Here is a 15,387-nt window from a genome sequence, read left to right on the forward strand (position 1 = left end):
TAGATGTGACAAGTTCTAGGTGATAATGCAGTCTGGTGAACTTGAAGTTCCTGAAAATCTATCTGTGTGGATGGTATGATAGTTGAGCTAAAAATAAACCTTGGGGAATGTGAATAGGACATCAAAAGGGTCAGTGCTGCCGTGTTTCCCCGAAAACAAAACATCCTCCAAAAATAAGACCTACTTACAGGTTTCCTTCTGAGTGAAATAAGGCATTCCCCCAAAAAATAAGGCCCCCCTAGGCTAAACATGAGAGATTTGGTCCACTGATTCTGAAAGAAATAGAGTCACAAGAAATTCACCAGGAAATTCAGGAATTGGATTGTTATGATGATGCTCCAGAAGATGATGACATGATTGTCATTGAATAAATGAGTAAATTCTTGATACTGTAGGATTCAGTTTGTCTGGTTTGTGTTGACAACTACAGTACTACCGTACCATATACAGGTAATAAATTTCCTTTATTTTCATTTAACAATAAATGTGTACCATATTCTTCTTCATGGAAAAATAAGACATCCCCTGAAAATAAGACCTAGCGCATCTTTGGGAGCAAAAATTAATATAAGACACTGTCTTATTTTCGGGGAAACAGGTTATATACAACTGGTTGACATGTGAAAGAGCTGAAACAAAAAAAAGTTTAAAATTTCACACACCAAATTTATAGTAGATGTGGCAAAATTATATATATACCATGGGGACTATGTGCACTTTTCTAGTAAGGCTTATTGTGATGATAATTTTATTGTTCTTTATATGGTGATTTAACATATCTCCCTTCTTTGGGGCACAATGTCTGTTGCTCTCCCCTCTGTTCCCAGAGCCTAAGACAGTGTCTGGAACAAGGGTAGGACTGTGGCTTGCTGCTTATTTTTGTATACAAGCTAAGAATGGTTTTTAAACTCTTATGTGGTTGAAAAAGAATCAAAAGAATAATGTTTCATGATATTAACATGATATGAAATTTAAATTTTAGTGTCCATAAATAACATCTTATTGGAACAAAGCCACACTCATTAATTTACATATTGTCTAGGCTGCTTTCATGCTACAATGGCAAAGTTAAGTGGTTTTGACAGACACATAAAGGTGCACAAAGCTTAAAATATTTACTGTCTGGCCCCCTTTTTTGTTTGTTTGTTAATCCTCAACCATCGGAGGATATTTTTTCCATTGATCTTTATTTTTTATTTATTTATTTATTTTTTAGAGCGTGGAAGGGAGGGGGAGAGAGAGAAACCTTGATGTGAGAGAGACACATCTATTGGTTGCCTCCAATACAAATCTGAGGATCAAGCCTGCAACCAACAGACATGACCTTGACTGGAATCAACCCCAGGACCCTCCAGTTCATGGGCCAATGCTTTAACCACTGAGAAATCAGCCAAAGCCTGTCTGGCCCTTTGATAAAATGTTGACCAACCCCTGGCCTAGAATATAGAAGCTATCCTGTAACATTTAATGAATTAATGAATAAGTTAATCAACATACCTATTATGGGACAGTTTTACACTTTATCTTGTTTAATAAACTTTAAACAAGGAAAGCATGGGAAGAAATTACCATTATATAACAAGTAAGGAAATGGAGGCTCAGAAGAATTAAGTGATCTGTCCATCCAGTGAGTGGCAAAGTCAGGGACTGAACCCAGGTCTAACTCCAAATTCCATGCCCTTTGTCGCCTTTGACTGTACTGTGCTTCTCTAATATCTGGATATTTTTAGCTGAGATTTGGATTTGTATCCTTTTACCCAGTAGATAGATGAGAATTCTCATCATGTTCTCATTGCTGCTGAAACAGTATTATTTAAAAGCAGCACCCAGTCTATGTCCCGGCATAGGTTCTTCTGGAAGTTTCTAGAGGACTCTCCTGGGGGAAAACACACACACACACACACACACACACACACACACACACACACACACAAAGAAACAAAAACGAACAACAACACACACAGGCACACAAACCAACCACAAGCAAACTAACAAAGCCTCATTCACAGCCAAACACCTCAGATAAAGTTTTGAGGGAAGGAGTGGATGGTTTACTTGCTGCTTTAAAACAGTTCTCTGTCCATTCTTAGATGTGATGTTTCCTTGTGCTGTAGGATCCACAGCCCCTGGATCACTACGGTGCTTGCCTTTCAGGCTATTTATCAAGACCTTATCATTTTTACTCTTTGGCAGTGAAATTTATTCATTTGTGGATTTGAGCAAAGAAGTTTATTCATATGCTAAAGGAATTTGCAGTTTATTCATCAAGACATTTAAAAATCTCACTTGTTTAAATTAGGGGAGTGCTATCTTACTTTAGAAAATGACTGCAGCCAAACTTCAGCCTATTGGATTCAATTATCATCATTCTATTAAGGCTCAGAATTTATCATCCCTTCAGGAAATCGAACGTGACATCCCAAGGTAGAAAGAAAAACAGAAAAGGGGGAAAGTTCACCAAATGGAGACACGGGTTCTTCTTACTACTTATAAAAATACAATAAAATGACATTAAAGAAGGCCTGAAGGTGGACTTGGAGGGGTGGGCACACTCGGGTTGAGGGGCCACAGCTTGTTTTTATAAATGAGGTTCCCAGGGGTACATCCACCTCCGTTTGTTTACATGTTGCCAATGGCTGCACTCATGCTCCGTGGAAGAGACCTCGTGGCCCCCAAAGCCCAAACCATTTACTCTCTGGTCCTTTCAGAAAACGTGTGCAGACCTCTGGGACTAGGCACATAAGAAAAATCAGAAGAGCAAGGCTTATTTAATACGGAAAAGAAAAATCTGATATCAGTGAATTGGTTCACACTTCTGAGAGGATGTTGTACAAAAGATGACTCTTGTTTCTTAATTCTCTGCAAAGAAAACTCCAGTGGAGACCGAGGTACGCTGTAGCGCAAAGACATTCTTTGGCTCTGGAGTTAAAATGTAGAGTGATGTATAAAGTAACTCTTACACGTTGGTAGTTACATGCACAGTGCAAATTTTACCCCTTTTGGCACCCCAGATTTTACTTTTAAAGCCTCCTTTTGATTAGGGTTATTGCTACAGATCTGCTGCTGAATGTCATCATTGATAAAAGAATAACATACTAAGGCATTAATGGCAATTGATACTTTAGCTAGAATTAATTGACTCAGAGGAAGAGGAGAACATGAAGTATTACTTTTGGACAGCAGGAGAAGGAAAAGGGCCAGCAAAAAAGCCTGTGTCCCTGGGGGTGGGGGTGCTGAGTTGATGTCTTTGGTTAGTGGAGGGGCTTTAGGCTCCCACCAAGAGGAGACCAGCTGAGATAGCGGTACTCCTGTAGATGTAGATGAGCAGTCAGTGAGGGCAAACTGGTTGTGGCATCATTTTGAGTCTTGGTGAATGGGCTTTCCTGATGTGTCATCTCATAGACTGTGTTATCTTAACTAAAGAATCCCAAAGTAGAGCCTTTACATATTTCTGAGACAAGGCTTCCTGGAGTGATGTGCTGACACCTGCATTTAGCATCACCCGGAATGATGAAAATAAGGTGGGTCCTTAAGTCCCACCCAGAACTACTGAGTTCAAACGCAGGAGTTTGAGGATGGAGCCTGAGAGGACATATGTTTAGAATTCCCTATCCCCCAAAATCTGAATGTCTTGGCAGAGTGAAGGAGCCCTGGGCTTGAAGCCCAGGGACTTAGGTTTATGTCCTGGCCATTTCTTACTTGCTGGGTGACCTTGAGCCTTCCTCTTGGAACAGGGGAGCGAATGACATAATGTGCATGAATCTGCTTAGAAAAACTGTAAACCCTTGTCACTGAGGCTGGTCTTTCTCATGTAGCATGCAAAGGGTAGCTCTAAAGAGAAATACATGTGATTGATTCTGAAACTCAGAATACCAGATATACTAGTAAGTCTTTCCCTCTTCCTTTAGTTAGTCATGATTTCCATAATGAATTTATGATGTTCAAATCTTTATTCTGCTAATTCTGCTTTAGCTACCCAGGAATCTTAGGAAGTAGATAAGAAGAACCTAACATTTCCTTTAAAAATCCTTCTGAGCACTTCTGATTTTTCCCCCAGAACATAATGCCTTTTTATCTCTTGTTCTGATTTATGAACTAATTGTCATTGGCATATGATGGGTGCTATTAAGCGCTATTACTATTCCCTGCTGTAGGGAACTGTCTCTCTGCCATGAAACCTAAAACAGCCTCATCTGTGGTCTACCGTGGACTCAGCCTATTTGCTGGCTGCTGGTTCTTAACTCAAGCTGTCATACATCTCCTGCACAGCCCTGAAGGAAGCAGGGCCTAAGAAGGACAATGGAGCCAGATACCAACACCAGAAATCTCCCTCCTGCCTTGCCCTTGCGCTTGCCAGGCTGCGGAAAAGGCTTTAATCCCACAGGAGACAGATTCTTTCTCTCAGTGGGAACCCACATTGGCCATGCTGATGCTAGTTCACTCCCCTCTGACGGATCTGTGAGAGCAAATAATGGCTCCTCTTTTTTTCCTTTAAAAAAAATAATAATATCAGGAGGAGGAGTGATAATATTACCGGGAAGGGGCGCCTCGCTGAGATGCTATTCTTGGGATCATCCTGTTGACCACCTCTTATTTCATGGTTGCTCCAGATGCTGTCAGACACATGGCTGCCTCTGTTGAATCTTTTCTTATGTTCTAGATATTACATGCACAGTTGCTAAAAGAATGCCATCAGAGGCTCTTGTCACATACTTAAGCCACAGAGTTCATGAAAAATGAGTCATTCTAGGAGTAAAGAGAGTGAAGAGACCACCTTGGTGTGAAATGAAGAGCACATGAAACAAAAAAGGGCCTGCTTACTGAAATCTCACATAGATTATTTTTCTAATTCACCATATCTGTTTTAATAATTAAACGTCTTTCTTTTTCAGTGGTTTGTCCAAAGGCTTTGATGGGTTTTATCACTTCTGAATAGATGGAAAGGCTGTTGGCTCAGGGAAATCACAAGAAGTTTGTTTCTTAGCCCATTTTTCCATTGTGATTAGATGGCTTGTGTCCACTCAGAACTAGCCCTGCCCCATGCCACGCCTGCTTCTAGGCTGTGATTCTGACCCATTAACGTGAGGTTTGAATTGAAGATCTGGCTGGTAGAAGATAAACAAATTGACTCTCTTTTCCTCAAGGGGTATTATGAATAAAGCTCCTTACTTATGTTTTCTCAGTGATAGTAATAGAGATTTTTAGTGATAAAAGAAAAGTTTTTCTTCCTTCAATTACTTTTCCTTGCAGGCTAAATAGAGATAGGGATCTCATTTCTTAAGCCCAGTATAACTTTTGGGTTGGCTTTCAAAAAAATATCTGTAAAGTGTCTCCAGCATGATCCCCGTTTAATGGGATTTAGTTGCAAAGCTTAATTCATATCAGATTTTCTAAATGAGAGATCACTGTCAACTGATTGTTAATTGAATTAAATAAAATCAAGGTTTCTATAATTAATGTGAACCACTTAATCTTTTAGCTCCTTGAATGAGTGTAATTTCCTAAACACAGGTATCTTCTCATTTAATGAAATAGCAGCACTTTGAGGAAAATAAATGTACGCATTACTTGTTTTCCTAATAACTCTTAATATAAAATATACCCAAATCCTTAAAAAAAATATAATAAAATAATAAAAATAATAACATATTATCAAACTTACCCAAAAAGTTAACATTATGTTGTCCATAATCTAAGTCCAAGTTATCTATTACAATAATGGTTAAGAAATGGCGTAATATTGTTCAAAAAGAAATGGTTTCAGTGTCAGTAGACATGGGTGATAGACCTACCTGTGCCTCCACTCACTTGGTGACATTGGGGAAACCACCAGCCTTTCTGGGCCGTGTGTGTATCTGCAAGGGGAGTGTGTTGGCTAGACAGAATTGTTCACTAGAGTATCTGTAACATGGTATCAGAAGCTTTTATCTTCATTTGGAGAATTTTAAATATTCACTAAAGTAGATTATGGTATAAAGATGGTAAAGTACCCATGGATTCAGCAAGCAACCTCAGCCATCCTCACCCCATGGCCAATCAGCCTTTCCCACATCTCTGTCCTCTGGCCCTTTCCTGTGTTACTGCAAAGCGATTCCCAGACCTTAGATGCTGTTTCATCCCTCTGCCATCTGTTTTATTAGCACCTGAGGTCTTAGAAATTTATTTAATAAACAACATTTCAAATTGCTTCACTATTTCTTTCCTTTTCATTTATAATTAAAAAATTTGAGATAACTATGGATTCACATGCCATAATAAGAAATAACTTGAAAGATCCCATGTTACCTTTACCCAATTTCCCCCAGTGGTAACATCTTGCAAAACTATGGTATGATATCACAATCAGAATATTGGCATGCATACAGTCCATTTACCTGATTCAGATTTCCCCAGTTTTATTCGTACTCGTGTGTGTGTGTGTGTGTGTGTGTGTGTGTGTGTGTGTGTTTGGTTCTATATCATTTTATCACAAGGTTAGGTTTTCATATTCACCACCACAGTCAAAATACTGTTTCATTACCACAGGATTCCTAATTTTGCCCCTTTTGTAACCACACTTCCCTCCACAACCCCCACATTACATTTTCTCTGTTTTCCATTTCTAAAAATTTATCGTTTCAAAAATTTTACCTAAATGGAACCACACAGTCTGTAATCTTTTTGTTTTGTTTTGTTTCAGGAGGATTTAGTTTAATGTTTCAATTACGGTTGACATACAATATTATAAAAGTTTCAGCTATGCTACACATATATCCTTATGAAGTGATCACCTGATAAATCTAGTACCTGTTGGACACCATACATACCTATAACAATGTTAGTGACTATATTCCTTATATAATCTCCATGATTATTTTAATAACTGGCAATTTGTATTTCTCAATTTCTTTCACATTTTTCATTAATCCCTTAAACTCTCTTTAATGTGGTGGCCAATTTGTTCTTTGTATCTATGAGTTCGTTTCTGTTTCATTTGTTGGTTTGCTTTGTTTTTTAGATTCCACATGTAAGTGAAATCATATGGTATTTGTCTTTCTCTGTCTGACTTATTTTACTTAACATAATATCCTCTAGGTCCATCAGTGTTTGTGCAAATGCCAAATTTCATTCTTTTTTGTGAATGAATAATATTCTATTGTAGGTTTGTACCACTTCTTCACACATTGTCTATCAATGGACACTTAGGTTGATTCCAAACTTTGTTAGTGTAAATAATGCCAAAGGGTACATATATCTTTTCAAATTAGTGTTTTGGATTTCTTTGAATAACTACCCAGAAAAGGAATTGCTGGGTTGTTTAGTATTCTATTTTTAGTTTTTTGAGGCACCTTACACTGTTTTCCACAGTGGCTGCACCAATTTATAATCCCATTTACATTGCATGTGGGTTCCCTTTTCTCCACATCATTGCCAACACCAATTTGTTCATTTATTGATAATAGCCATTCTGACAGGTATGAGGAGATATCTCATTGTGCTTTTATTTATTTATTTATTTATTTATTTTCCTCTCATTGTGCTTTTAATTTGTATTTCTCTGATGATTAGTGATGTTGAGAGCATCTTTTCATGTCTATTAGCCATTTGTATTTCCTCTTTGGAGAAATGTCTGTTGAGATCCTCTGCCCATTTTTAATTTATTTTTATTTTTTTATATTTTATTGATTTTTTAAAGAGAGGAAGAGAGAGGGATAGAGAGTTAGAAACATCGATGAGAAACATCGATCAGATCAGCTGCCTCTTGCACACCCCCTATTGGGGATGTGCCCGCAACTAGAGTACATGCCCTTAACTAGAATCGAACCCAGGACCTTTCAGTCCGTAGACCGACGCTCTATCCACAGAGCCAAACCGGTTTCAGCCTCTGCCCATTTTTTAAATTGGATTTTTGTCTTTTGGGTATTCTATGAGTTACCTATATATTTTGGATATTAACCCCTTATCTGATGTATCATTGGAAAATATATTTTTCCATTCACAAGGTCATCTTTTCATTTTGTTGATAGTTTCCTTTGCTGTTCAAAACCTTTAGTTTGATATAGTCCCATCTGTTTGTTTTTTCTTTTGTTTCCTTTGCCTGGGGAGGCATATCCAACAAAATTATTTCTAAGAGAATGTCAAAGATTTATTGCTTATGTTTTCTTCTAGGAGTTTTATGATTTCAGGTTATATATTTAAGTCTTTAATCCATTTGAGTTTATTTTTGTATGTTGTATGAAAAAGTTGTCATTTCATTTTTGCATGCATCTCTTCAGTTTTCCCAATATCATCTATTGAAGAGAAAATATATTCGTAGTATATTTTTTCCTTCTTTGTCATTAGTTGATCATATAGGCATGGATTTATTTTTGGGTTCTCTGTTCTGTTCCATTGATCTAAGTGTATATTTTTATGCCAGTACCATGATGTTTTGATTACATTGCATTGTAGTATAGTTTGATATAAGGTAGCATGATACTTCCAAATCTGTTCTTCTTTCTCAAGATTGTTGTGGCTCTTTGGGGTCTTTGCAATTCCATATAAATTTTAGGATTATTTTGTCCTAATTGGTATTGATATTTTGATAGGTGTTGCATTGAATTTGTAGATTGCTTTGGGTAGTATGGACATTTCAATGATATTAAGTCTTTCTATCTTTGAGAATGGTATAGCCTATTTATTTTTATCTTATTCAACTTCTGTTTTTATTGTTTTATAATTTTTGAGTACAGGTCTTTTACCTCCTTGGTTAACTTTATCACTAGGTATTTTATTGTTTTGATTGGCTTTTATTGATTGCATAATTCCTGGGAGATTTCACAGGTGGTTGTGTATGTCAGGTTTGCTCTTTTCATTGTTGAGTATTGTGGAGTGATATACCACAGTTACTTAATTTAACCACAACCTGTTGAAGAACAGCTGACCTGTTTCAGTTTTTGGCTGTTCTGAATAAAACTGCTGTATACAGGTTTCTCCGTTTTTCTGGGATAAACACCCAAAGGTATAATTGGTGAGCTCTGTGATAAATACCTATTTAGTTTTAAGGAAACTGGCATATGGTTTTATATTCCAAGCAGGAATGTATAAATGATCTAGTTTCTCTGCAACTTCACCAACATTTGAAGGTATCATTATTTATTTTAGTCATTCTGATAGATATGGAGTGCTCTAGCTCATTTATAATTTTAATTTTCATTTCCCTGATGGCTCACGATGTTGAACATCTTTTTCTTATGCTTATTTGTCATTTGTATATCATCTTTGGTCATCTTTTGTATTTTTACTCCTTCATTTGCTGTTTTTTTGTATGTGTGTTTTTTCAGGCTTGGGATGGAGGTGAGTTGCTGGTAAATTATCTATGAAGTTTGATAGTATACTTAGGTGGAGGAAACAGAAGTGCTACTGATAAAGATAATATTGCTTACTATGGTTCTCAGCTCTGTGTTGGAGACACTGGAAATACAAAGATAAATAATACAAGAATATTAGTCTTGAAGTTCTAAAACTACCTGGCACTTTTGGAAAGGGAAGCAGAAAATATGCAGAAGTCTGTAATTTCCAAATTGCATGACTTCAAGGGATAATATTTGCATGAGTTTCTTAAGGTGAACACAAATGATGGAAAGAGCCTAGTGGACACAGGCCAAGGATTCAAATTCATTTAATATGAGTTAAGAATGCAAAAATGTCTTTGCACATATATGGTTTCCTAGAGCAGGAGACACTCCAGCCTTCAATTCTCAGAAAACCATGCAGCTGGGGGTGAGAACGGTGGCTGGAGTGCGAGCTAACAGGTTCCTCAAGAAGCTTCTTCTGTCACTCTCCCTTGGGCCTCCTAACTCTTCCAGATAATGTAGATCTACATCTAATTGATCACCAGTTGCAAGTACCTGGTGTCAACCCAGCACATGCCTGAGCACTTAATTTGAGTTTGGACAAAGAATATTCTTTCCAGGAATTTTATCCTCCCTGCAGGACTGAATCTCAAGCAGTCTATTTTTTTTTTAGTTTTCTGCAGCAATTAAGGATTCCTGTATTTACTTAAGAATTGGACAGTGATCGTCTAAGAAGAGAAATAACTCAGTAGGAAACACACACACACACATCTTATTTTTGGTAAAGGCACATTAAAAATCAATAGGAAAGATGGACTATTAGAAATCATCTGAGAAAAATTTTTACCTGACATCATAACAAAAACAAAATTTAGATGGATTAATTATCTAAATGTAAATTTAAAAACATGTGCATGTGTGTGAGTTTGTGTGTAGAATAAAGAAGTTTAATATTTTAAGGATGAGGTGGGAAGTAGCCAGAAGCCTTTTAATGAAGACAGGTACAGTAACTACATGAAAGTAAAATAAATCTTTATAAGAAAATGTATAAGAAACAAAGTTAAAAGAAAACTGATTGAAAATGTCTTATATACATACACACGCATATATGTCATATATTCTTGCACCTTTCTGTTTTTCTATGGTAGATAGATATCCAATAACAAATTATAATTTCTGATACACAAAAAATTTACATAATTTTATAAGAAAAAATACAAATTAAATATCAGAAAATATGCAAAGGATAAGAACATGTAAATCACAGGATACAAATTACCAGTAAACAGATGAATAGATGTTCACATTCACTAGTAATCAACAAACTAGAAATTAAGACAATGACATTTAAAAATTCATCGAACAAGCAAAAATTTAAAACACAAATAACTTAGTATTTATGGGCTATGGGAAAGAACATTCTCTTACATTTCTGCTGGGAATTCATTTTGCTGAGGACAGATTGGCACTATCAGAATTTAAAGTACACACACCCTTTGCACAGTAATGCCTCCTTCAGGAATCTGCCCCGTAGAAAACAAAGGTGTAATAGAGGATCTATGGGCTAAGAAATTCATTGCAGTATTAATTTAGTAGCAGGAAATTATAATCAGCCTAAAATATCTAGCAATATGAAAATGTTAAAAACAAAACTATGACATAGTCATACAGTGCAATAAAATAAAACCATTAAAAGAAGCAAAATCTATAGCACTGATGTGGCACACATGGTAGGATGTCCATGAATGCAAAGTCAAATCAAGAACATATGTATACATAGCATGATTTAACTGGTGGTAGATGGCTGGATGGGTGATGTGTGTATGTGTGTGCATGTATTCATACACCAATAATTTTTTTTAAGTTTGGAAAAATTACACAAATGATCTGCTAAGAATGGTTACAAATCTTAAGTATAGAAGTGCTATGTCGAGAAGAATTTTATTTTTTATTTTATGTATTTATGCAGAACTTGCAATTATTTTGTATCACAAAGGTATAATGTTTTATAATGTTGAGAAAGAAAAGAAATTATAAATGCTAAACAACCCAATCATTGACCAAAAAGAAAGAATTTGGCTTTTAAAAAGTTGCTTTAAAAGAAGATACCTTTGCCTAATGCAAATTTAAATAAACAAACAGAGAAACCTCTTTCTTGCTGCTGTATTAATTTTCTGTATTTGGATATTTATCTCAGTGATTTCTCTCTGGTTATTTAATTCACTGTGTTTAGCTGATAGGGTCTCTGGGAATTTAGTGAAAAAACTATTTTGTAACTATCTCTAGTTGTGATTTATCTCCCCCAATGAACTGCTGGTGAGTGGGGAATTAGTAAAGCAGATACAGATCTGGAGAGTAGTGTGTGGCTTTACTTATCTACGCAGGGATTCTTATTTCATATTGATAAAGCTTGAAATCCTTCCTGTAGCTCTTTCTGATTGTTCATTGTCGCAGTTACTGTTGTAATGAGAGGTGCAAAGAGCCAAACCAACCTGCTTCTTTCCTTCTACTAAATTAATTTCAAAGGAAATTCTTCAATCCAAGTAAATAATGAATGTGGGTGGAATCAGATTCTGACTCAACATGTCCATTTAATTGCTTCTAAACGTTTAGATACATTCTTAAGAAACCTTCACACATCATTAAAAATTCAACCAGTAAAGAATGATGGGGTGAGACTTGAACTGGCTCTAGCCATCTTTGCTCACAAAACCCCATTTTAAGTTGGCATTAATATTTGCCTTCCCTTCTATTATTATAAATCAAGATTTATTGTAAGAAAATACCAAAGACAGCACAATAATAAAACAAATTCAGCACAGGTTTTGAAATGTACCTAACAAAATCAACCTCTTGCAAAATAACTTTCTTATTCAAAATGGAACTGGGAATTGTTCAGCACACAATGAATCATCTTTTGGCAAGTACAATAGAATCTTTAGGGACATTTCACAGCCTCTTGTTCAATTGTTAGGATGTTTTTAGCTTTCACAGGTAGGGAAGAAGGTAGCTTGTATAGCCATCATTTTGTTGCTAAAATTGAACGGTAAAGATTTTTCAGAGTTGCTGTAGTAATAGATCTTTTTGCCTTTTTTTTTCCCCCCCCTTCCTGTTTCTATGCCCAGAGCTGCTTTGTCTCTCAAAAGCAATCTGGAATTACTTATTGCTAATGTTTTCTGGTTTTACTATTTACCCAGGACTCAAATGATAAACATTAATGTGGGAAACTCCCTTTTTCTTACCTCATGGTTGCATATTTATTTAACTGTTATTCTGCAAGAAGAAAACTGCATCTTTCTCCAGGTTGATGGACTCTTTTTATTATTGACAAACATTTTGTTTTTGCTTTTTTTTCTAGGAGGCTTTAGAGTTACCCCTTGATGATTCTGAAGTGACTGAGGCCGCAGCAGCAACCGAAGTGATTAAATATGAGTATCACGTCTTGTATTCCTGTAGCTACCAAGTGCCTGTGCTTTACTTTAGGGCAAGCTTTTTAGGTAAGACCATGTTGGAAGCTAAATGTAAATTCATAACATTTACATATTAAGGCAGAAAGCAGACTTGGGAAATTATTCCTGAGAGGGGGAAAAAATAGAGTTAAAAATAAGAAAACTGTGGGTGAGGTAAGGTTTTACCAGTAAATTTTCTCATGTTTTAGAAAGAGTATCAGGACTTCAGAGTGAATGATATCATCCTAGCCATAAGTCTGATCTTCAGATTCTTGGCCTCCTGCCCAGCGTTGACTAAGCCCCCTGGCCCTTTTTGCTTCACTTTAAACAAGTAGGAACAACTTAAAGCTACAAGGTTTATTTATTTCTAAATCTACAGTAAAAATTTCTTTCCATCTTAAGCGATCCCATGAACACAAAGCCCCTGTGCCTCTCCCCCCAAATGCTAATAATGGCTTCAAGAACTATTTATCAATGAGTTTAGGCACTGGTTATTTCCTTTGATCATCTATACATCTCCGGTGCCTTCACTTCCTGCAATGCTGTTACTCAACTCCTTCCCCTTGCCAAGAAGGTGGAACACTCTGTCTCCTCTGAGGCCTTTGCTAATAAAGCTTATTTGATCAGCAACCACAGTCTCCAGTCGGCAGCACAGCGGTGACTTTCCCCTCCATGTCCTCCAGCTAAACCGGGTCAGCCTTCCCAGGCCCTGCCAGCCGTGGGTTCAGGATAAAAGGAGTCACCTCCCCAGGCCACCCCCTACTCTGCTTCTCCTTCTTTATCTGGTCTCCTCAGCAGCCTTTTGCATTTTGAACAGACTCCTAACTTTTTCTGGATAGCTAAGACATCTGAATTTAGCCAGTGATATTTTATTTTTAATTAAAAAGTAGCTTAAGCTGCTTTGAATGTGTGTATTTGGTAGATTTAATCGCTTGCTGCCTTATATTGTTTAATGGTCTCTAATTTTGCGGTGTTGGCGGTTTAACAAAGCACTTAGGATTTAAAACACAAGAACAAATTCTCATAGGCTCCCTGGTGAGAAGATTTTAATCTGAGGTGCAGTTCCTAAGAACTGACAATTTGGGGTAAATCTTCAACATGGGACATGGGGAATTGAGGACACCGAGAGTTCAGTAACTCACAAACTCTTGCTGCGGATTTATCCATATGATCATGACAGAAGTTTAAAGCACTCACTTTTTTTGTAATTCGATTTGGTTTGGAGCCTAGAGGTTGAAGGAGGTGTCTTGCCAGTGGCTGTTATACCGAAAAGTAGGAGGAGATCCATTTATTTATCAGGGGGGAGGAAAATGTCTTTCTTGGTTTTGGGTTTTCAATGGCTCTTACCTAGTAGCTTTCAGATTCAAAGATATGTCGAGGCTGTAGGTAAAAGAAATAGGACACTACTTCCTCAGTACTGTATTTTCATATAATTAGTATTCACCATAAGCAGTTAATCACCAGAGAAGAGCTCCCAGAGACAAAACAAGTTGTTTAGCTTGTCAGCATTAGGGAATTGGAGGTGTTGAAACATGACTGCTTCTCGCTGGAAGTGGGTCTTGCCGAGGCTGCTGGATGAGCTCATACGTGTGCTTTGCTCTTATGTGCCAACAGCTCCCCTTACAGCATAGCACAGTAATTGTTCCTGCAAGTCCAATTACATTTTAATGAAATTTGTGTACTTCCTAAGATCTTTTCTGCATGTTGCTTTTCCATTTCTTAAACACACACACACACACACACAAAAAAACAAACAAACAAACAAACAAACAAACAAAAAAAAACAAAAAAAACTCCAGCATTCTTGGATTCTGTTTATGTTCTTTTAAGGTTTCCTTTATTATGCTTAATAAAGAAAAACCAAAACAAATAATCTGTTTTATGTAGAAACATTCCTTGTTCTCCTCTCTCCCCATTCTGTGCTGTATAGAATGAGTATTAGGAATGCTTTAATTTCAGAATTCATTTAGTGCTTGTTCGGATACATTAAAATATCAAATTTAATCTTTGGAGAGCATACTGAATGTTTTCTTGTGGAGAAACATGACAAACGGTTCTTTCCTTTATCATAGTCTAATGATTTCTTTTCTCTTTTCCACCTAACTTAATGGATGTTCTAAATAAAAGTATCGCCCTTTACTCTAGAGTCATAATTTTTCACTTATTCCCCTCAATCTATTCCTTTTTTCTATGATATCTGATTTCTCTGGCTTTTCATCTGCTTGTTAAACAAATCTCTGTCAGTGTGGTGACTAGATTCCTAGCATCTTCCTCATATTCCAGATCCAGATTTTTCTTTGTCTCATTTTAAAAGAGTTCGACCTAGAAAGGAGGGTAACTATAAAATTTCTCGCCCAGGGGTCTTTTGGTTGTTGTTGTTGCCTCAAAAATAGTCAAGTTAGCCTTGTTTTTGACAGATATTTAGAATTTCTTTTTCATTTGATTGCTATTAAAAATTAGTTCCTCTAGCTTGCTCTAAATTTTCTTCTTATACCTCTCTTTTTAAAGGAAAAGCAAATAATAAGTATTTCCATTTAAACTGACAGTATCTTTTTAAAAAAATCAACTGGCTTAGATTCCAGAAGAAATCTTTATTTTGTTTCTTGAGATACAAATCCATTGAT

General features: G+C 36.5%; 1 protein-coding gene across 3 annotated transcripts in view; it reads left to right on the plus strand.

Annotated features, from left to right (window-relative positions):
- The window catches only part of ATG10 (autophagy related 10), a 183,613-nt gene that overhangs the window by 107,822 nt on the left and 60,404 nt on the right, over positions 1 to 15,387 (plus strand). For 2 of the 3 annotated variants that reach the window (XM_045571689.1, XM_036410163.2), the window contains one exon: positions 12,673 to 12,811. In XM_045571689.1, the coding sequence (XP_045427645.1) occupies positions 12,673 to 12,811 (139 nt within the window). Of the gene's footprint in view, positions 1 to 9,302; positions 9,327 to 12,672; positions 12,812 to 15,387 lie in introns of all 3 variants that reach the window. The other variant, XM_045571688.1, reaches the window with a different exon arrangement.

This window comes from Pipistrellus kuhlii, unplaced genomic scaffold (assembly GCF_014108245.1).
Source record: "Pipistrellus kuhlii isolate mPipKuh1 unplaced genomic scaffold, mPipKuh1.p scaffold_m20_p_4, whole genome shotgun sequence".
NCBI lineage: Eukaryota > Metazoa > Chordata > Mammalia > Chiroptera > Vespertilionidae > Pipistrellus > Pipistrellus kuhlii.